The sequence below is a fragment of the Meleagris gallopavo genome, chromosome 3 (assembly GCF_905368555.1).
Source record: "Meleagris gallopavo chromosome 3, MGAL_WU_HG_1.1, whole genome shotgun sequence".
Lineage (NCBI taxonomy): Eukaryota > Metazoa > Chordata > Aves > Galliformes > Phasianidae > Meleagris > Meleagris gallopavo.
The window spans coordinates 60297740-60317099 of NC_139406.1; the positions used below are offsets into that span (position 1 = coordinate 60297740).

General features: G+C 37.9%; 1 protein-coding gene across 1 annotated transcript in view; it reads right to left on the bottom strand.

The window, feature by feature from the left end:
• The window catches only part of ARMC1 (armadillo repeat containing 1), a 31367-nt gene extending 12333 nt beyond the window's left edge, over window positions 1–19034 (bottom strand). The window contains exons 1-3 of the mRNA XM_010709006.4: window positions 18860–19034; window positions 16589–16790; window positions 12592–12683 (exon numbers count right to left, since the gene is read on the bottom strand). Coding sequence (XP_010707308.2) covers window positions 12592–12683; window positions 16589–16762 — 266 coding nt within the window. The 5' untranslated portion in view covers window positions 16763–16790; window positions 18860–19034. The remainder of the gene's footprint in view (window positions 1–12591; window positions 12684–16588; window positions 16791–18859) is intronic.
• Between the last annotated feature and the right edge of the window lie 326 nt (window positions 19035–19360).

Consider the following 19360-nt stretch of genomic DNA (forward strand, 5'->3'; position numbering starts at 1 on the left):
CATTTTTTTTTTTCTCTGCGATGGTGCCTGAGCACTGGCATAGGTTGCCTAGAGAGGATACAGAATCTCACCCTTTTCCAAAAACTGCCTGGACATGAGCCTAGGCACCCTGCTCTGGGTGTCTCTGCTTAAGGAGGATTTGAACCAGATGGACCTAGAGGTCTTGCCAGCTTCAGCTGTTCCATGAAGACCTTTAGAAAGTTCAACTGAATGCCATACTAAATTGCCTACTCATAGATATCTAACATGAATTGAAAGTGAATTGAAAGTGAAAACAACTCCAAGATTTTATTTCTATAATAAATATAATGTGATATCTTATATGGAGAAAAAAAAAAAAAAGCACAAGACGGAATTTAATGGATTGACATGAATCCTTTTCAAATTTATTGGGCAAATGCAACTGTATTATGTCCTTAAGGCCATTGATATATTTTATTTCCAGGTGACCAATTTCTTTCAGAGTTCATTCTCCCTATATTCAAAGATAGAAACTGCTGCTACATAAAGGAGTAGTAAATTGCAAAGAATTGCTATATTCTGTGAGAGGAAAAAAAAAAAACACTAATCCTTAATTCTAGAAGTGAAACACAGTGATTGACACAGTTTTGATGAAAACTTTGAGCATGAATGACAAGCCTAAAGAAAGAGCATGGTATTAGAGAAAAAGCAATCTGTTTCAAGACAGTTATCTGATCTGGCGGGTTTTTTGGGCTGTTCTGCTCCAGTGCCAGGGCAGGATTCTTTCTTATCTCCAAGAATGTTGCTCTTTCTTGTATGCTTTTTGTGTATCCCATGATATGCTGGTCTCACAAGCATATGGCTGCTCTCCTGACTCATTCCAGGCAACAGGGAAGGCTTTTGAAAGCAACTCAAAAAGGAGTATTATTTCAGTGTACACTTTCACACAGTCCCAGGAAGGTGCTAGCACCACACTACCCCTTCCAGTACACCACTTATTCAGTTTCCTCTAGCCCTAAAACAGATAGTAAAGGCCAGACAACATTGTAAAGCAGTTGTCAAGAAGGATTACCAGTCATTTTCTTTAAAATAAGTCAGAATTCTCAAGTATGTAGAAAGCAGGATGCTTGCCTATCCAAAAGCAACATATCAGCATAGCAGTGGGTTAACGATCAGAAATCATTCCACAGGGAAAACAAAAGAGCCTGTAGGACTGGGAAGTCTGAAGTGACACTCAGAGCTGCAGCACTACAAGCCTCTAAATCCAGAAATCAAGCAGCCGGACTGCCCAATGTCTGAGTGCAGTTGTGCGTGTGACAGCACCCTGATGGTATCAGCCAAGTGCTAGCTATACGTCACCTTTATTTACTCCAAGGCTGGCACACAATGTAAACCAGGCAGGGACAGACAGACTTTCCTAGAGAGCTTTCCAGACCTGCAAGATGCTAGGCTTCCAGTCTCTACTCGCACTACTTGGGTAGTAGTACTTGACCACGAGATAATAAGTTGGGAAAAGGTTGGAAAAGAAAAAGGAAACCAAATGTCCTCAAGTGGATTTTGTACTAAAAACAAGAGATACTTCACCAACATTAGGAATGAAGACTGCATTTCCCAGAGCCACTTCCAGCTCAACTTAAATCTGATCTTAGAAAATCAGAGAAAAATTATGTAAATATTGTGATTGATGGTCTCAAGACTGTTAAAAAAAAAAGAAAAAGAAAGAAAAACAAAAATCAAACCTACACTGTAAGTATTAAACACAAGTTGCAAATCTGAGTAAAATCACAGTACAATTCATTAGCTACGCTGAAGTCAGTGACCACAATATAATCTTAAACATCTAGCAAACAGAATAACTACCTAATGCTTAGACTGTTCCCTTGACTTATTCTATTGTCCTCTGATCACAAGAAGAGAACAAACTTACAAGAATGGGATAACAGCATTGAACATATGCCATATGCTTAACCCATCTATTCATCCAATTTTGTTTAACTCTTGCTATTTATATGCTAAATGGAGATCAACTTTTGATCTTCCACAGCTTGTTTTCTGCCATATGGACATGTTCTCCATCACAAAAAAAAAAAAAAAAAAAAGGAAAAAAATCAAGGCCTGTTACTCAACTAAACTCAAAAGGCTTCAGAATAGCATTTGCTAGACAAGAGTCTTCATAACAGACACAAACTCCATTTCAAATTTCACAGTAGCTAGTTTTAACATCTTGCCTGCTAATGAACAGTAATTATTTAATGGCCTTATATGACAAATCATGTTCATTACATGGCTTCAGCAAATTGCATTGGCATTAAAATCTTAAGGGTAACACTGCTCTTAGGTCCTTTCCAGTGCAAGATATCAAATGCTGGAATTAGAAAGGTAATCCTTACCAATAATAATGCTGTAGCAATCAGGTAGGAATATTGGTAGTACTGAATTTAGGCTCTGTCCGTAAGATTTTAGGAAAATGAAGGAAGCCAAATGCCACTTGTTGTATTATCATGTACTCTAGTGTCATTAAGTTTGTCACATAATAATACACAATAATAGTACATTGTTATATGGAAAATCCTTATAAGCCTTCAAAAGCAGCTCAATTTTTGAGTACTAAGCTTCATCTGTTTATTTCCCTGAATTTTTTTTGACAAAGTGGAAAAAAAAAAGGTTGCAAACTTAAGTTTCCTTGAACATAACCTGTGTAAACAACAAGAGTTAAACTACAACACCAACCTGTAGAGGGGGAAAAAATAGATTTAGTCTGCATGGGCTTATTTTGCTTTGTTTTTTTTAATGTTATTTGCCAAGATAGTTAATATCTACCTATTCAGCAGAAATTTGAAGGAGGTAACTTTGAAAGCAACAACTAATTTAGACATCTTTTTTTTTCTCCAACTACCTGTTTGCAATTGATTGTGAGGTTATTGTTATGTTTGTTTTATAAAGCAAACCCGCATTACCAGCAGCTTCAATGCTATCTTAAAGGACAGCATATTTCTTTTTTTTTTTTTTTTTTTTTTTTTTTGTACAGACACTTCGCATGAAGGTCAAAAGCTAAGGACAAGCATCATCTGCATACTTTAATCCAACAGCAGACATTTGATACTGGCAAGGAAAGATGAGAAACCTCACAGAGATAAGAATCTACCTCCTCCCTTTTCACAGATAAATGGCTCTAGACTACAGTACTGTCAACCCACACCTGCAGTATTAAATACTTGACAATAACATTTACTATTTTCATTTCAAAGCACCTTAAGCTTCCTTTGCTCTTTATTTTAGTGAGCTGTCAGGAAAAGTCAGCATATCATTGAAGAACCTACCTCAGCACTTTTTCTTGTAAACTCCATAGTAACCACTGAAGGTCACTATTTCTAAAATACTTCGACATCAGCTGACTACAAGGTTTATTGAGTGTTAAAGGCACCCTGAGTTGCCACTATTCCTGTCTCTTCTGCCAATCCACATAAAATCTTTTCCCTCCCACCTCAGTACTGCATCCCACTACAAAAACATTTTCCTTTTGGCATTGTCACATCAAACAAGTTTTGATGCACTTAATTCAGCACAATAGTAATTTTTTTTATTGCCATATAGTACACGATTTTCAAATATAAATTCAGATTATATTGTTTAGCACATCAGGACTCTTGCAAAACTGCAAATAACTTCATTTTTTAATATTCAAAATCACAGTGCTTCAAGAGACCATTATTTGTTTAAACAAAAGGTCTGCAGAAAAAAATAGGAGTTAAAGAACACCTTAAGCTCACACTACGTTGTCAAACAGTTAACTTTATGCTCCAGAAAGCTTCTAAGTAAGGAAGAAATTGGCTGAGACATTGAACACAAATATATTTAAATCCTTATAAATATTTTATACTTTACACATTTTTTGCAGTTTCCAAGTTCTCCTCTTTATTCTGCAATATTCTTCACGATATTTCTTGCCTATAATGAAAAACTACTAGATCATTTTCCAAATTCCCAACTCATTTCTTCACTTCTGAGTAAAAAGCACTGAAAGCAATTATGATTGTTGCCCATTCTTCACAAAAAATAAATACTGAACCATTGCTGAGACAGAGACCAAAGATGAAAAGCCACACAACCAACAGCCACGATGCATATGCCAGACATCAAGTGGAAGGTCATATGGTAGAAGTAGTTTGGACAGCAGAAAGTAAAACCAAACTGAGATAGGAATATCTAATAGAAGTTACAGAAAAGTAACACGTGAATGAAAATACAAACGCACAAAAAGCCTACTTTCAGGGTTAACAACCACTTCAATGGCTAGAGAAGACACAGTACTGATTGTGAAGAGCACAGTAAGCAAACAGGTTGAGTAAAATAAATGATCACAGAATCACAGAATAGCCCAGGTTGGAAGGGACCTCAAGGATCATGAAGCTCCAACCTCCCTGCCACATGCAGGGCCACCAATCTCCCCATTTAATACCAGTCCAGGCTGCCCGGGGCTCCATCCAGTCTGACCTTTAACACCTCCAGGGACAGGGCATCCATAACGTCTCTGGGCAGCCTGTTCCAGCACCTCACCACTCTCTCTGTAAAGAACTTCCCCCTGACATCCAACCTAAATCTCCCTTCCCTCAACTTAAAACCATTTCCCCTTGTCCTGCAGTTATCTACCCTTTCAAAGGGTTGATTCCCCTCCTGTTTGTAGGCTCCCTTTAGCTACTGAAAGGCTGCAATGAGGTCACCCCACAGCCTTCTTTTCTCCAGGCTGAACAAGCCCAGCTCCCTCAGCCTGTCTTTGTAGGGAGATGCTCCAGCCCTCTGATCATCTTTGTGGCTCTCCTCTGGACCCTCTCCAACAGCTCCCTGTCTTTCTTGTACTGGGGGCTCCATACCTGGACACAGTACTCCAGATGGGACCTCACAAGAGCAGAGTAGAGGGGAATAATCACCTTCCTGTCCCTGCTGACCAGCCCTCTTCTGATGTAGCCCAGGATGATGACTAATCCACTTTGACTACAGAAAAGTCTCAAGATGAAAGGAATGATGTTGAAAGTAAACAAGTCCATTGCATGTTATAGTGCACAGAGTACAGATCCTTCCATTTGGTCACACATTCAGATTCTTCTGCAACCAACTCTGCACACACACCAAAAGAAAATAACAATGTGACACACCTCCCCCCAAACTGCACCACTCAGAATAATGGTTGAAAACAGGTTTTTAACTGCCAACTTCCATTAAATCATGAAAAATGTAAGTCCATAGTAATACTTCGATATTTAAATGACTACTTGTATCTGAATCATTGGCCATCAAGTCTTGGACTGTTCTTACAAATGACATTCAGCTATTGAGCTTTTACACCACATTTTGTTAATCCCACAAAAATAATTAACATTCTCTCAGAAAGTCCATTATATCACAGCTGAAGTCCAAGTTTTTGGATGCCACGTCATTTTATTACCTAATGCCTTTTGTGTTTTATTTGTTATCATTTGCATCTGTGTCCAAATCTGTGTTGAGTTCATAGCTCCCAATGCTTTCGTAACACTAAATATATTACAAGAATACAAAAATATTTTAAAAAACATTTTAAAAACAATTACTGAATTCTTTATAGTTTGCCATGACTCTTACAAAATAAAAGAGCAAAAACCTTGACATATACACACACACACACACACACACACACACACACACACACATATACACACATGCCTTAGTGAGGTAGGTTGCCTATGACATTGAACTCATCTGCTCCCTGATTCCTCCAATCCCTCCTATATATAATCTCCATATACCAGGAAGTTGTTTAGCAGACAAAAGTAGTATTCAGCCACTTAGAACAAATACAATCTTATATTTATAGAGGACATATTGATTTTGCTTATAATCCCTAATACGGCACTGTTTATTTGTGGAACTGTGGTGGGTTTTTTTTTGATGCAAGATGCTTTTCCAAAAATAAAAAGAAACCACTTCTGAAATTTAAGATTAACAAAATAGGTAAAAAGCCATTCCTTAAGGAAACTTAGACACAGAGGAGTGGGGTGTTTGGCCACTTTGCTTAACAACACTGAATGAAGCAGCCTGCAGACATCCTCCTGCTGTGACCATCTATTATTAACAAGCATGTTGTTACAGCACTGAACAGACTGGAGTCTCACGGCCCAAAGAGATGCACCAAGAATCAAGGATGTAATTTTCTAGAAGCACTTAACTTCCAATAGGCAAAATAAAACAGAGCAGGTAAAGCAAGTATGCTTGGAAAGATAACCAAGGAAGGAAAGACCAGGAAAGAGAACAGGTTATAGAGTATCTTCCAGGTCAGGAATTGAAGTATGGAAAAGATGAAGACATCTAAGCGATGCAATGTAAATTAAGTTCTGAAAACAACATTTTTGTAACCTTCTGCTCAAGGAATATTTAAGACACGTGATAACTGTGAGAGAAATCAATTTCTCCGAATCAGAAGTATGGTACAATTCATAACATGCAACAGAACCAAGCTTCCCATTACCTCAGTCATCTCTCCATTTTGATGTTAAACAAACAGAAAAACCCCCACACAATAATGACCAAGAATGATAAAATTACCAATTCATGTACAGAAAATTAAAATCTCTATAAAGAGCTATCTCTTTCTCATTTTCACATGAGAATACTCCAATCAACAGCATAAATTCTTAAATACAGTAAACATGAAAAGTTGTCAGAATTTTTTTATATACATTTTCATTCAAAATATTGTCCTGTGGCCACTTATGATATAGTAACATCCCTTCTACTACCACATATCCCTTTAAAGATGCAATTTGCTTTTTTGTTAATTAATACATGGCCTTCGCCCTGTCCTCCCCCAGCCATTCTTCCTTTCTCACAAAGGAGACAAAGAAGTATGCCATACAACTATGATGGCAAACCTGTTGTGATACCACATTCCTGCTGCTTTTATTTCAGCAAATACTACTCTGCTCTGCTGTGGTTATTTTTTTTTTTTTATTATTTTGTCAGACATCATAAATTTCAACTTGGCTGGTTTCAACGAATAATTAAATTTTCAAAAAGTATAGGTAATTAAGACAACCAAAAATTAAAATTGAGTAAGAAGTCAGCAATTATAGACTGCATGTATTTTACCATATCTGCAAGGGACTCTAATTAAGCACATATTAATTGCCCTAATCTTCTTAGGCAAGTAATAAATTGAAAGAGCTGATTAATGCACTGGATTTAGTTCAGCTTGTTAAATCTGACACCCTGGCAAAGGAAGACTATCTTGAAAAGCTCTTTTAGCTAAGTAATTGGAATTTTACCCTCAATAATTTCCTATGCCATAATAAGAGCTATTCAGTATATTGACTCATTGTTTTTTGTGTTTTTTTTTTAATACACGTTAGTTATATTTATGTTTCATTATGCTCCTCATAAAGATCAAGAAAAATTATAAACTTCGACCTTTACTGTCCATGAAAAGTCATTTTCACTCCGAACACAAATTAGTATATTTCCTTGTAGGCTATAAATCCTAATTAATTTTAATTCTAGAAGCTGCTAATAACATTTTATAAAGTCCATACGGACACATTAAGTACTCCATACAATTCATAAAGCCAGCAACCAAACTAGTTTTCAATATTAAATAACTGCTATGACTACTAGAATGCAATGAAATACAGCTCTTCAATGAACTTCCACCTCTTCTCTTCTTTTTATTTATTTATACACATGCTTGTACACATACAAGTTCTCAATCAAATTCAACAGAAGCATTTTTTATAATAACAAAACAATTTAAAAAAAGACATTTGGAATCTTCTATCTAAGGATTTTAAAGGTCAAATTTCTCCCCACCACACTTCTAGACTGCAAAACTCAAGGGAAAGGTGCATCAAACCTCACCTAAAACTAAGCAGATCTGGATGCACAAAGAAACCTTCCCTGATTAAAAAAAGTAGCAAGTATGGAAGGAAAGGGATTTTTTAATCAAAGAGTGTCCTGAAGTATTCTATGAAACTTGAACAGCTTCTAATATGTCCTAAATAACACAAAAGTTTATAAAGCTTTTTATATGAAGTGTCTCGGTGTCATACAAGTTGCAAATCAAGTTTAGTTTGAAAAAGCATCCTAAATATATATCACTCCCTTCAAATTTTTATTCTGTAATCCTCAGAGCTGACATTTCATATTGCTGCTCTACAGCCTTTAAATTTCAGTCTCTAAACCTAAAATCTGTTATTCTTCTGTTCACAAAAACTAGTATTCATACGTTTTGAAAAATCATTGTCATTGACTGTGAACCTAAAACTCATCTTTTAATCCTTATGTGAAATGGAATGAGCTGACTGATCATTTTAAGAAACAAAAGTATGTTCACAGCTAACCTGTAACACTTGCTGTAAATGAGTATCACAAAGCTCATCTGAGAATACTAGGGGACTGCTAAGCCAATGAAATGAGAACTGTTGGTACCTTGAAGAGTTACAGTTAAAGCTGGATGCCTCTCATGCAACTATTTCCTGTCCATTTTCTGTGATGCACTACAGAGAGCACTTCTCAGACAAAAAGGTGGCCGTCAGTTCCAACTTTCATCATAGACAGTCTTCTGAAGGAAACAGTACTTTACATACAGGAAAAAGTTAAAATAAGTACTACATTTTTCTTCCATTGGTTGTATCTCACTCTCAACAAAAGGTTCGTGGGCTGTTACTGAAGTTCTGCTGTACTGTTAGAACAAACTTAATTAGCAAGCCAGCTGTTTTCTAGTTGATGGCAGCAACTATTCAAAAATTTCAGATCTGTTAGGTCAGCTTGGTGTAGGTGAGATACACAGCTGTCAAGGAATTCCACTCCTAAACCTAAAATCTCAATACAGAGTTTCAAGGCTTATCAAGAGTCACTTAAATGATGAAAGAAGCTCTCAAATTTCAAGGTGAGCATAATAGAAGAGAACTAGAATTCTAAAACTCTTGACATCCAAAGCTCAGTGTTTGTTAGTTCAATGCTTTAATGCTGCATTAAGTCTAAGTGATGCAAACTGCATAGCTGTCAACCTGACTCTTTGCACGTGAGCTACACTTCACTGCTTGGGAAGTAGTAATACCATCAGTGACGGAATACAGTTTGTAACTGTTCAGCACTGAACAGGAAAAGCCCATGAATATTGTTCACATAAGAGAGAAACCAATGAAAATAAATGGTGACAGTTATAAAATCCTTGATAAAAAGGCACAATTCACACCACAGGATGCATTTAACCTGTCAGGATAAATGAGCTCTGGAAGACAACAGAAAAAATCCTCAAAAATCCCAATTAAGTTATGGATTAGAGCGATGAGTTAGATACTTAGATTCCAGAAAGCACACTGGAATGAACAGAATGAAGTCACTAAGACCAAGGCATTTATTACTGTATTTATTAATGTTTAGTTTCAATTCAAAGAACAACATTTTCTGAGAAACTGGAATCACATTAGAAAATAGACTCTCCATTTTGTAGAGCAAAACTGAAGAAGACCTTGCTGTCTCCCCTACTGACTTTCTAACAGAGAATAAAAAACACAGACTTTTTTTTTTTTTTTTTTTTTTTGTGACACAATTTTTCATCTAGCTTCTCAGCAGTTTTTACTATCTTTCTCCATATTTCTCCGGGCAAAACAAAACTTAGCTTCAGCATTTCTTGTCAGCATTACAACCTAAAATCCTGACAAGCACATGACAAAGTCTTGTGTTTGAAGATGCTACATATTTAAATTTTCATCATATCACACATTCCAAATGTTACAAGCACATAAATCAAATGTATGTTCTTGCTCTTGCCAAAGAGCTTTCTAGAAAAAAATGAATCTACAAAATACTCAGTTTTTAACTGACTTTTCTCTCCTCTTCAAGTTTCTGAACTTTATACCCTTTTCATCCCTGAATCACAGAACGGTTTGGATTGAAATGGATCTTACAGATCATCCAGTTCCAACTCTGTGGCTGGAAACTCTGCCATGAGCATGGGAACCTCCCACTAGATCAGGCTGCACAAAATCCCATCCAACCTGGCCTTGAACACAGCTTCTCTGGGCAGCTTGTTCCAGTGCCTCAGTACATTCACAGCAAAGAATTTCTTCCTAATATCTACTCTAAATCCAACCTCCTTCAGATTAAAGTCCTACCCCATGTTCTGGTATAACCCTGACAGTCTCTCCCCATCTTTCCTCTTTTAGGTACTGGAAGGCTTACACAAACTCTCCCCAGATGCCTCATCTCCAGGTGGAAGAAGCCTGGCTCTCTTAGCCTGTCTTCATAGGAGAGGTGTTTCAGCAATCTGGTCACCCTCATGATCTCCTCTGGACTCATTCCAACGGGTTCATGTCCCTCTTATGCTTGGGGTCCCAGAGCTGAATGCAGTACTGCAAGCAGAGTCTCACAACAGTGAAGCAAAGAGGGAGAATTACCTCCCCTGCCCTGCCTGGTCACGTTTCTTTTTACGTGGCTCAGGATACAGTTTGCTTTTCGGGCTGCAGGCAAAAATTGCCTCTTCAAGTTGAGCTTCTCATCCACCAACAATCCCAAATCCTTGTCCTCAGGGCTACTTTCAACACTTTCTCCACCCAGCCTATATCTGTGCTTGGGGTTGTAGCTCCTTGTTCCTGGCCCTCTTGAACCGCAAGTTGCTCACACAGTCCCATCTCTTCAGCCTGTTCAGGTCCCTCTGGACAGCACCCCTTCCCTCCAGCACGTCAACCATACCACACACCTTGGTGCTGTTGGTAAACTTGCTGAGTGTGTGCTCAATCCCACTGTCCATGTCACTGACAAAGGTGTTAAATAATACAGGTCCTGGCACCAACCCCTGAGGAATGCCACTGGTCTCCAGCTGGACACTGAGCCACTGACTGCAACTCTGTGAGTGTGACCAACCAGCCAATTCCTTATCCACCAAGTGGTCAATTCATCAAATCCACGTCTCCCTAATTTGGAAACAAGGATTCCATGTGAGACAGTGTCAGAATACTTTGTACAAGTCCAGGTAAAAGATATCAGTTGCTTTACCCATATCACCCAATGCTGTACTACCATTGTAAAAGTCCACCAGATTTGTCAGTCCCCATTTGTCACTTGTGAAGCCATGTTGGCTGTCATTAATTACCCCTTTGTTTTCCATGTACCACAGTTACACAGTTAACTGCTTCATCATCCTGACTAGTCTGTGGCTACCCAAATCTTCCTTTTCTGCTTTTCTAAAAACAAGAGTTATTTTTCCCCTTTTCAGTCAGCAGGAACTTCAACAAGCTGTTACTACTTCTCAAATACGATGGATAGTGGGGTTAGCAGCTTCACCTGCCAGTTCAATCAGGACCTGCAGATGCATCACACCAGGTTCTGGGGGATTTGTGCACCTTAGATCACCACAAAATCTTCTACAGTGGGTAGCTCTTCATTCTCTTACACCCTGCCTTTGCATTCAGCAGTTTGCGCAGCATGGCTAGAGAGCACTTCCTGGTTAAGAATGAGGCAAAAAAGCCACTGAGAATCTCAGTCTTTTCCATATCCCACATAATTAACTCTCCCATTTCTGATCAGAGAAAACAGATTATCCCTAGTTTTCCTTTTATCACTAGCATACTTACAGAAGCCTTGTACTTACAGTTGGCCCTGATGTCCTGGCCAGATTTAATTCTATCAGGACCTTAGCTTTCCTAGTCCAGTCCCTGGTTGCTCAGATAATTCTGTGTTGCTCCTGAGCTACCTGTCTTTGCTTTCAACCTCTGTAGGCTTGAATTTGAAACACAGAAAAAATGATGCCTAAGAAATTTCCATAACATTATTTAAACAAAATGTTTAATTAAGACTGTTTCCTCAGTACTATTATGTAAGCTGATAACAAATACTATTCCCCTTTCACCAGCTTCTTGTGGATTACATAAGATGCTAAGAAACTTCTTTAAATAGACAACTAATCTACACTAAAGGCAAACTGGTCTGCAAAAAATGCTCCTAATACTACCTACACATTCCAATTTTACTGTTACTATAAAGTAGCAAGCAGAGACTTCTGTATATTTTAACTTAATTATTCTTGTCCTTTAAAAATGCCAATACCATAAGACTTAATTCGATTATTTTTATATACCCAACATAAAAACCTGTCATTTAAACCTCACTAACTTCTTCTTCATCAGCAAGACATTTCCTGAACACAAATCTGTAGATACAAGCTTTCTAAAACATACCAAGACAAATACACTGCATATACCCTTTCCTCTCCTAAAAGTAGGAATAAAAGGAAAACATGACAGATTGCAGTAATTTCCATTAAATGCACTGGAGCAAGAAACCTTTATAAAATGATGAGAAGAGTTACAAAAGAACCTAAAGGGATGAGACAAAATTACCTATTTTAATAAGGGCCAGAAATCTGTTGTTTGGCAAATGACTTTCCAAGTATTCTATGTACTGTCCAAGTATTCTAGTACTCTATTCTATGTCCCAATTGCTTTGTCGGACTACAAACCAAAGAACATTCATTGCTTGCAACCTCAACTTCAACAAGGAAGAACGCAATAATAAAAATTCCCTACACAAAATGATAGTTGAAATTTTACTTTGCAACAGCATGTTTTTACTGTCTTTGGATACAACAACTCAACATAAACTTACTTTTGTATTACATTCTGTAAGCTGAGCATCATACCCAATTCACCTTTCATCTTCTCTCTGTTGGCACGGCACTCTGCCAAATAACGGAGAGCCTAAAATAAAAAGGACAAATCAGCAACATTTCCAGTACGTAATCATTTATTTTTATCACTGTAAACCTGCAAAAGATTCACAATGCCACTTCTAGTAAAAGTATTATCATGTGCTGTAAATATTAAATAAATTGTATTATTCTCAAACACACAGAAAGCAAGGACTATCCAATCTATGAGAGAAGGCTGAGAGACTAGATTTGCTTATACTAAGAGAGTGTCTACAACTAACCCACAGAGCCTTTACAGAGACAATCGAGGCAAACTTTCCTCTACAGCAGCAGACAACATAACAAGGAGAAGGAAAGCTGTCATTGGAGAAGTTCAGGTTAGACATTATGAAAACATCTTTTCCACTACCAAGGTAGCTCAGAAAGTTGAAGTAAGTGTCATTCAGAAATCCCTTCCAGCCAACACTACTATGTTCCAAGATCTAATGTAATTCTTTGTATGCTGTGTTTCTAGTAGTTCTGTGGATTCACCAACACCAAGTTACTACTGCCCACAGAAACAGAGGTCTACCACATGTCTAAGCTTCAAAAGATTAATTGCAATACTGGAAACAGTAAGAGCAAAAAAGGTTTATAAAGTTTAAAATACCTAGAACATTGAAGTAATTAATCATTCCATGTGCAAGAATAAGGATATAGCAGCAACCATCAGCTGCTTAGGTTGCTGTTACCTAAACTGGGAACTAACAGTTACATGTTGCCCAAGGCTTTCTGCCCTTCAAGGTAAACTCTTTGCAAAACTTCACATTGCTGACTCCAGCCAACAAGGGTAACTATATGGTTACCCTTAATACAATACTCCTGAAGTTGAAATTTCAAGTCCTTTCCATAACACATCTCTCAATTCTCAGTGCTGTCAAACTTTTCTTAGAAGGGACATCTAGAAGTGTATTTTGCATTGTGCTTTAATCTGTTTTGTCACGGAAGTACAACCACCACACACAGAAAATCTTGCCATTCACAAACGCAATGGGCTATAAAATTAGTTGTGATAGCAAGACTTAGAAGTGCACTAACTCTTTAAATAAAGTCATATAATAACTACGCTGCTCACTAGCTGCTTTAAAAATAACATGCTCCTTATTCCCTTCACAGACAGATAATTAATCACCTCTCTTTCTTTCTAAATTGTCTTCAGCACATAATAGGTAAAATTACCTTTTGGGGAAGTCTAGCTCTTGTCTGACATGTTACAAACTTCAAATGAGATATTTGTTGTTTCCTGATGTGGTTCAATATCATGATTCTAGCCTGTAAATTTATCCTTAGTTGGAAGTATTTAAGAAAATATCTGTATGATAGTTCTAAATTACTAACTAGCACATTAAAAGAATCCTTAACTGCAGAAAATGTTTCCTATATTTGTAGTCTGTTTAGGCAAGTCAGCCAGGACGTAATGCTTTTGGACAATGATACCCTTCTTCTCTAAGCAGATAATTAAGGGCCAAAACGTAGGCAGCTTCTCTTCCATTTATATACATATTCTCTACACAAAAATACAGCTAACACTAAAACAGAGCAAGGGATAAAGTTGTCAGAATAACTGTAACGACCTGGCTGTTCAGCATAAGAAATTTTTACTTGCTTTCCAACTCCATTAGAAATACAAAGATCTGCACCTTCAAAGAAGTCAGATCATTTATACCTACAAACTGCAGTCTACTGAAGTGTAATATTACTATCATGGACTTTGGAGCCTCTGTTCAGCAAAATACTCAACTACGTTAGCTTAAAGCTCACAAGTGATTCCATCATATTAATTAGTAAGTCCATACTTGCTTTTTATTATTACAATTGAAATAATAACGCAGTTCCTTAACTTCAAAGTCCAATTTCTAAAAATGTTAGTCCAAATCTAAGAAAAAAAAAAAAGGTTTTACCTTCTTTACTTCAATTTTTTTTTATTATTGAAAATATTCAAAATCATGTATCATTACAAATGTACCATACAAAGAAAATCCTGGATTTAAACTAGAAGAAAAAAAATTTCCACTTCTTGATCAGATAGAAGAAAGCACTGAGCTGCAACTGGATGTGGGGAGAAAAACATTTATCCTTGATGGATCCTATAACATATTAAAAAGTTAGATAGGAAATTATTATAAACAATCTGTTGGAGTCATAATTTCAGCTACGGGAATCACAGAATGAAACAATACGTAACTTAGTCAGTGCCATACATTTTTTTACTGGGCATAAACTTAATGGAAAATTATTACACTTAATGATTTAGGCTTGAATAGAAGAATTTTTTTTGAATGGATGGCTGGAAAAACAAAAACAAAATGAACAAACATTTCAGAATGGTAAAACATCAAAAAGGATGACTAAAAATCTGTCAGCAAAGATATTAAAAGCTACAATACCTATGAGATTCAGGAAGTTACAAATACAAATAGTTTGGGTAGCAGACAAAAATTTGTTTTTGTAGCAAACTGCTCCATTTCTGACTACAGTCAGGGTCTCCTCTAAATCCTGCCCCTTAATTCACTCTACTTGTAGGCTGCCACTAAATAAAACAACACAGCTGTCTCTCACCCAGCAAGTTGTCTTTACCACAAAACTTCAGTAATATCTGGGTTTGTGGAATCATACTGCATACTGGATTATCCTTCCTTGATCTGGTAAATTCAGTTCTTTTAATGTAGGGTTAATTTTTGCAGTGTGATCACAGAATGATGACTAAGTTTCATGCAGGCTGTGAGAATATGCAGCCCAAAAATGCAAAGGAAGGAACAGGGAGAGAGATATCCAAACAAAACCCTCCATGACCTGAGGAACCTACACTAGAATGAAAAACAATGCAACATATTCCCAAGAATGGTAATCTCAACTCAAAAGTCATCCAGTGAAGAACATTTAGTCTGGCAAATGCTGTGGCAAAGCTATTCTGAAAGCCAATTAGCAGGATACACATCTCCTGGATTATGGAATGTTGTTCCCCGTGCCCCAAAGAGTACTGGAATCATTCCAAGAAATTAATGAATATTCATTGTGGAAGTAAAACAAACGAAAAAAATATATAGAATGGTACGGACTAAATATTAATGGTACAGAAAATCACGTAGAATTCAATGTAAAAGTCAGAGCCCTGTTTATAATTCAATGACATTAAAAAAAAAAAAAGAAACAATATGAAACGAGTGTATGACAGTTTTTAATAACTTAAAAATCTTACTAGGAGAATTGAATTAGGGTTGTAAGGAAATCTTGATTTTAGTTTGTCCTGTTTCTGTGAAAGAGATGCACTTCTTAAAATTTGGATTTAGGATGACAAATTGGGACTTTGGTTTTTATGGCTTCGAACAAGAAGAAATGAAGAGAAAATGGAAAAAGTTGGATTAGACATCAACAGATTTTGATTTTTTTGTTTTAAAAATCACATGAGGGTGGGCAAAGGCTGGAACAGGGTGCCTGAGATGCTGCAGGGCATCTAAACAAACACAATCCTGCACCGTGTTCTAATTTGTCTCAGTTTGACCATGGGATTAGACTACATGACCTCAGGAAATCATCTCTAATCAAAACTGCCCTATGATATATGATCCTTTTCTCACGTGAATTTCAAATCACTGTGTATATTTACCAAGCTCCAGGGCTTCATCTAAAAAAAAAAGATTTAAGCGTGCTTACCTCCTTCCACAATGAAAGTGAAATGGCTGTATTAGGGAAAAAATGCAAAGCACATTAATCTCTTTCAATAACTGTGAATTCCCCTGGAATAATGCTACATTGCTAAACAATTTTTGAATTGCGTGCTTCTTTTAAAAAAGTGAAAATGAATTGTGATTTAACATAAAAAACAGGCTTTATCTTTTACATTACTTGTTTAAAGACACAGAAAAAGGAACAAAGAGTCCCAGTGACATACAAACTTATCTCTGGAATACTTACTAATAAAGCTGAATGAACAACTGGAGGGCTGGGATGGTCCAAGAACAGAATCAGACCTGGCAGACATCCTTGATCCTGAACAATGGCTCTCCTATTCAAAGGATCAGCTGCTAGATCTCGAAGTTGATTAACTACAGATAGTGCATCAGGCTCCTCACTCATAGTGGAATTCATTTTTTCCTCCAGCACACATAGAAAATACCTGTTGGAAAAAAAATATGCGGTATTAATGTTTACTATCAATTAAAGCAGAGAGAAGGCAAGACCACAAATGCATTGATTTGTTACAGGCATAAGAGTACAAAAAAACCCTCAAGGAACAAAATTCATAAGGATATGGATCTTAGAACTTTTCAGCTGGAAACTTAAATTTCCTCTGTGGAAAGCAGATAGGGTTTGGTTAATAACATTTTCTCATTTTTTTTTAAATAATTCTAGACTAGTCAGCCTTTACAGCAGTACATGTATGGATATGTACAACAGTACCTAAGTATCTTTATAGCACTGATAAAGATGATCAGAAACTCCAGTTTTCTCACACCCAGTTTGCAGACTGGAAGTCTAAAAACATCCTTTTGTATAAACATGTAAAATCAAAACCTGAATTTTCAGTGCCTTTAGCAATAATCAAATTTCACATAAAAACGAACCAAATAAACCAGCAAAGGATAAATTCAGCAGCAAGCATAATGAATATTATGTTTTGATTTTATCTATTCCCCAAATAACTAGCGTAATGCCATATTCATTCAAAGCTAAAAAATGTTTAGAGGTGTTGTGATTTTTTATAACTTCTGACTAGTTTGCTTTCAATAAAGAAAAAAAAAAAATAGGTCACACCTTGCTTCAACCAAAGTGCAAGCTGACGTATCTATTTCAGATGAGATGTGTTTTAGTTTTAGTATCTGATTCCAGAGTTGTTTAAATGAGGAGTAACTATTTAAAAGGCCACAGAAGCATAAGCTTAGTTAAAAGAGAAGGTCTGCATCACGAATGAGGGGGAATGACTTTAAACTGAAAGAACAGAGATTCATGTTAGATGTCAGAAAGGAATTCTTCCCTCAGAGGGCGGTGAGACACTGGCACAGGCTGCCCAGAGTGGTTGTGGATCCCCATCCCTTGAAGCGTTCAAGGCCATGTTGGATGGGGCCCTGGGCAGCCTCAGCTGGTGGATGGCAGCCCTGCCCAGAGCATAGGGGTTAGAACTGGGTGATCTGTAATATCCCTTCCAATCCAAACCATTCTATGATCGCTCCAAAAGACTGACTGTATGCTTCCAAAACTACTGAATGCCAGCTGTGGTCGTGGTGATACCAATAGAAACTCATGTAAGTAACTTTTTTTTAAGGCACAAAAGCATGAATAGTGACATATTGTTAATTTGCATTCTTTTTCCCCCTGCATAATAAATTTAAATTTGTAACTGGTAACATTCTTTTACCATTATTTTCCAAACAAATAATATCATTAAAACATTATATCTCTAACTGATGGTAGATGCACGTGTAGAAACGTCCAATAGTTTCTGACATTTTCACATTTAAAAAAAACTAAACTGCTAATTTCTCTGTCACTGGTTCTTCACACAGAATGGTCTGGGTTGGAAGGGACCTCAAGGATCATGGGTCTCCAACCTCCAGAGGCAGGGCCATCGACCTCCACATCCTTCGGGAAAGGAAATGCTAATATGAGAAATCAGTGATTATCCTCCATATTCTTTCCTTTGACTGTCCTAAGTCCTAAAGAGATCCATTGAGGATTACACGCCATAGTTAATACTTTATATTCTCAAATAGATTGCTCTAAATTGGTAAAAAATCTCTGTGAAGTTCAGTCCATTCATTAGCTCATCAATAAAAGCTTACTCAAAGCCTAAAAATGAAATTAGTTGTGGAGTTAACAAAAGCCTCTGACTTCCAGTCGTGTCCCGAGCACCAGATCCCTTCTACACCTCTCTTCATCCCTATCAGCCTTTACCGTTTTTTCTTCTGATCTCCTGAATACACACGAAGCTAAGTTTTACCCTACCCCATCAAGTCACACTCTTTTCCTCCAGACCCTTCTGTCTCCCCAGTCGCAACCGAGTACAAAAACCGAAGCTCTCAGCTTCTCCATCACCTACAACAGCATAATGACACCCGGGAGCCGCTGACAAAAGACAGGGGCCCCTCGGCCGCACCTCCCTCCCGGCCAGCCCGCCTCTCCCTCCCCAGCTTCTCCCGCTCCCACCCCCGCCCCCCAGAGCGGCCTACACTCTTCCCGGCCTCGTACCGCTGAACAAGACGTCTCCAGACCGACACCACCCAACCTCAGGCCCCCATCGCCCGCGGAGGGCAGAGGACGGAACGGGGACACAACCCGCACCTCTCCCGCACCGCCACCGGGCCCGCTCCGACCGCACACATCCCTCCGCGCCGCAACACGATTGGTGCGGCGCCGCCTGCGCCTCTCCGCCAATCGCGGCGCGTCTTGTTGTCGGTGAGGCGGGATTGGCCGGCGGCTGCGCCGCAAGGCACACCGGGGACTGCAGTCCAGCAATCGGGCAGATGCGTGCAGCACCTTGCTAAGCCCAAAGCAGTTAATCCCTCGTCCAAAAGAATCAGACAGGTAAATTTATAGTCAGGTAAATTTATTTTAAAATGAGCAGATTTTAGTCTTATTTACTGGGTAGACCTTTTTTCCTCTGGAATTTTGGAGCTTTTGTTTTGCTTTGAGATTCTGTCCCACTCACCACACGTGAGCTTTGAGCTCTCAGGTACTCGCCCTACGCAT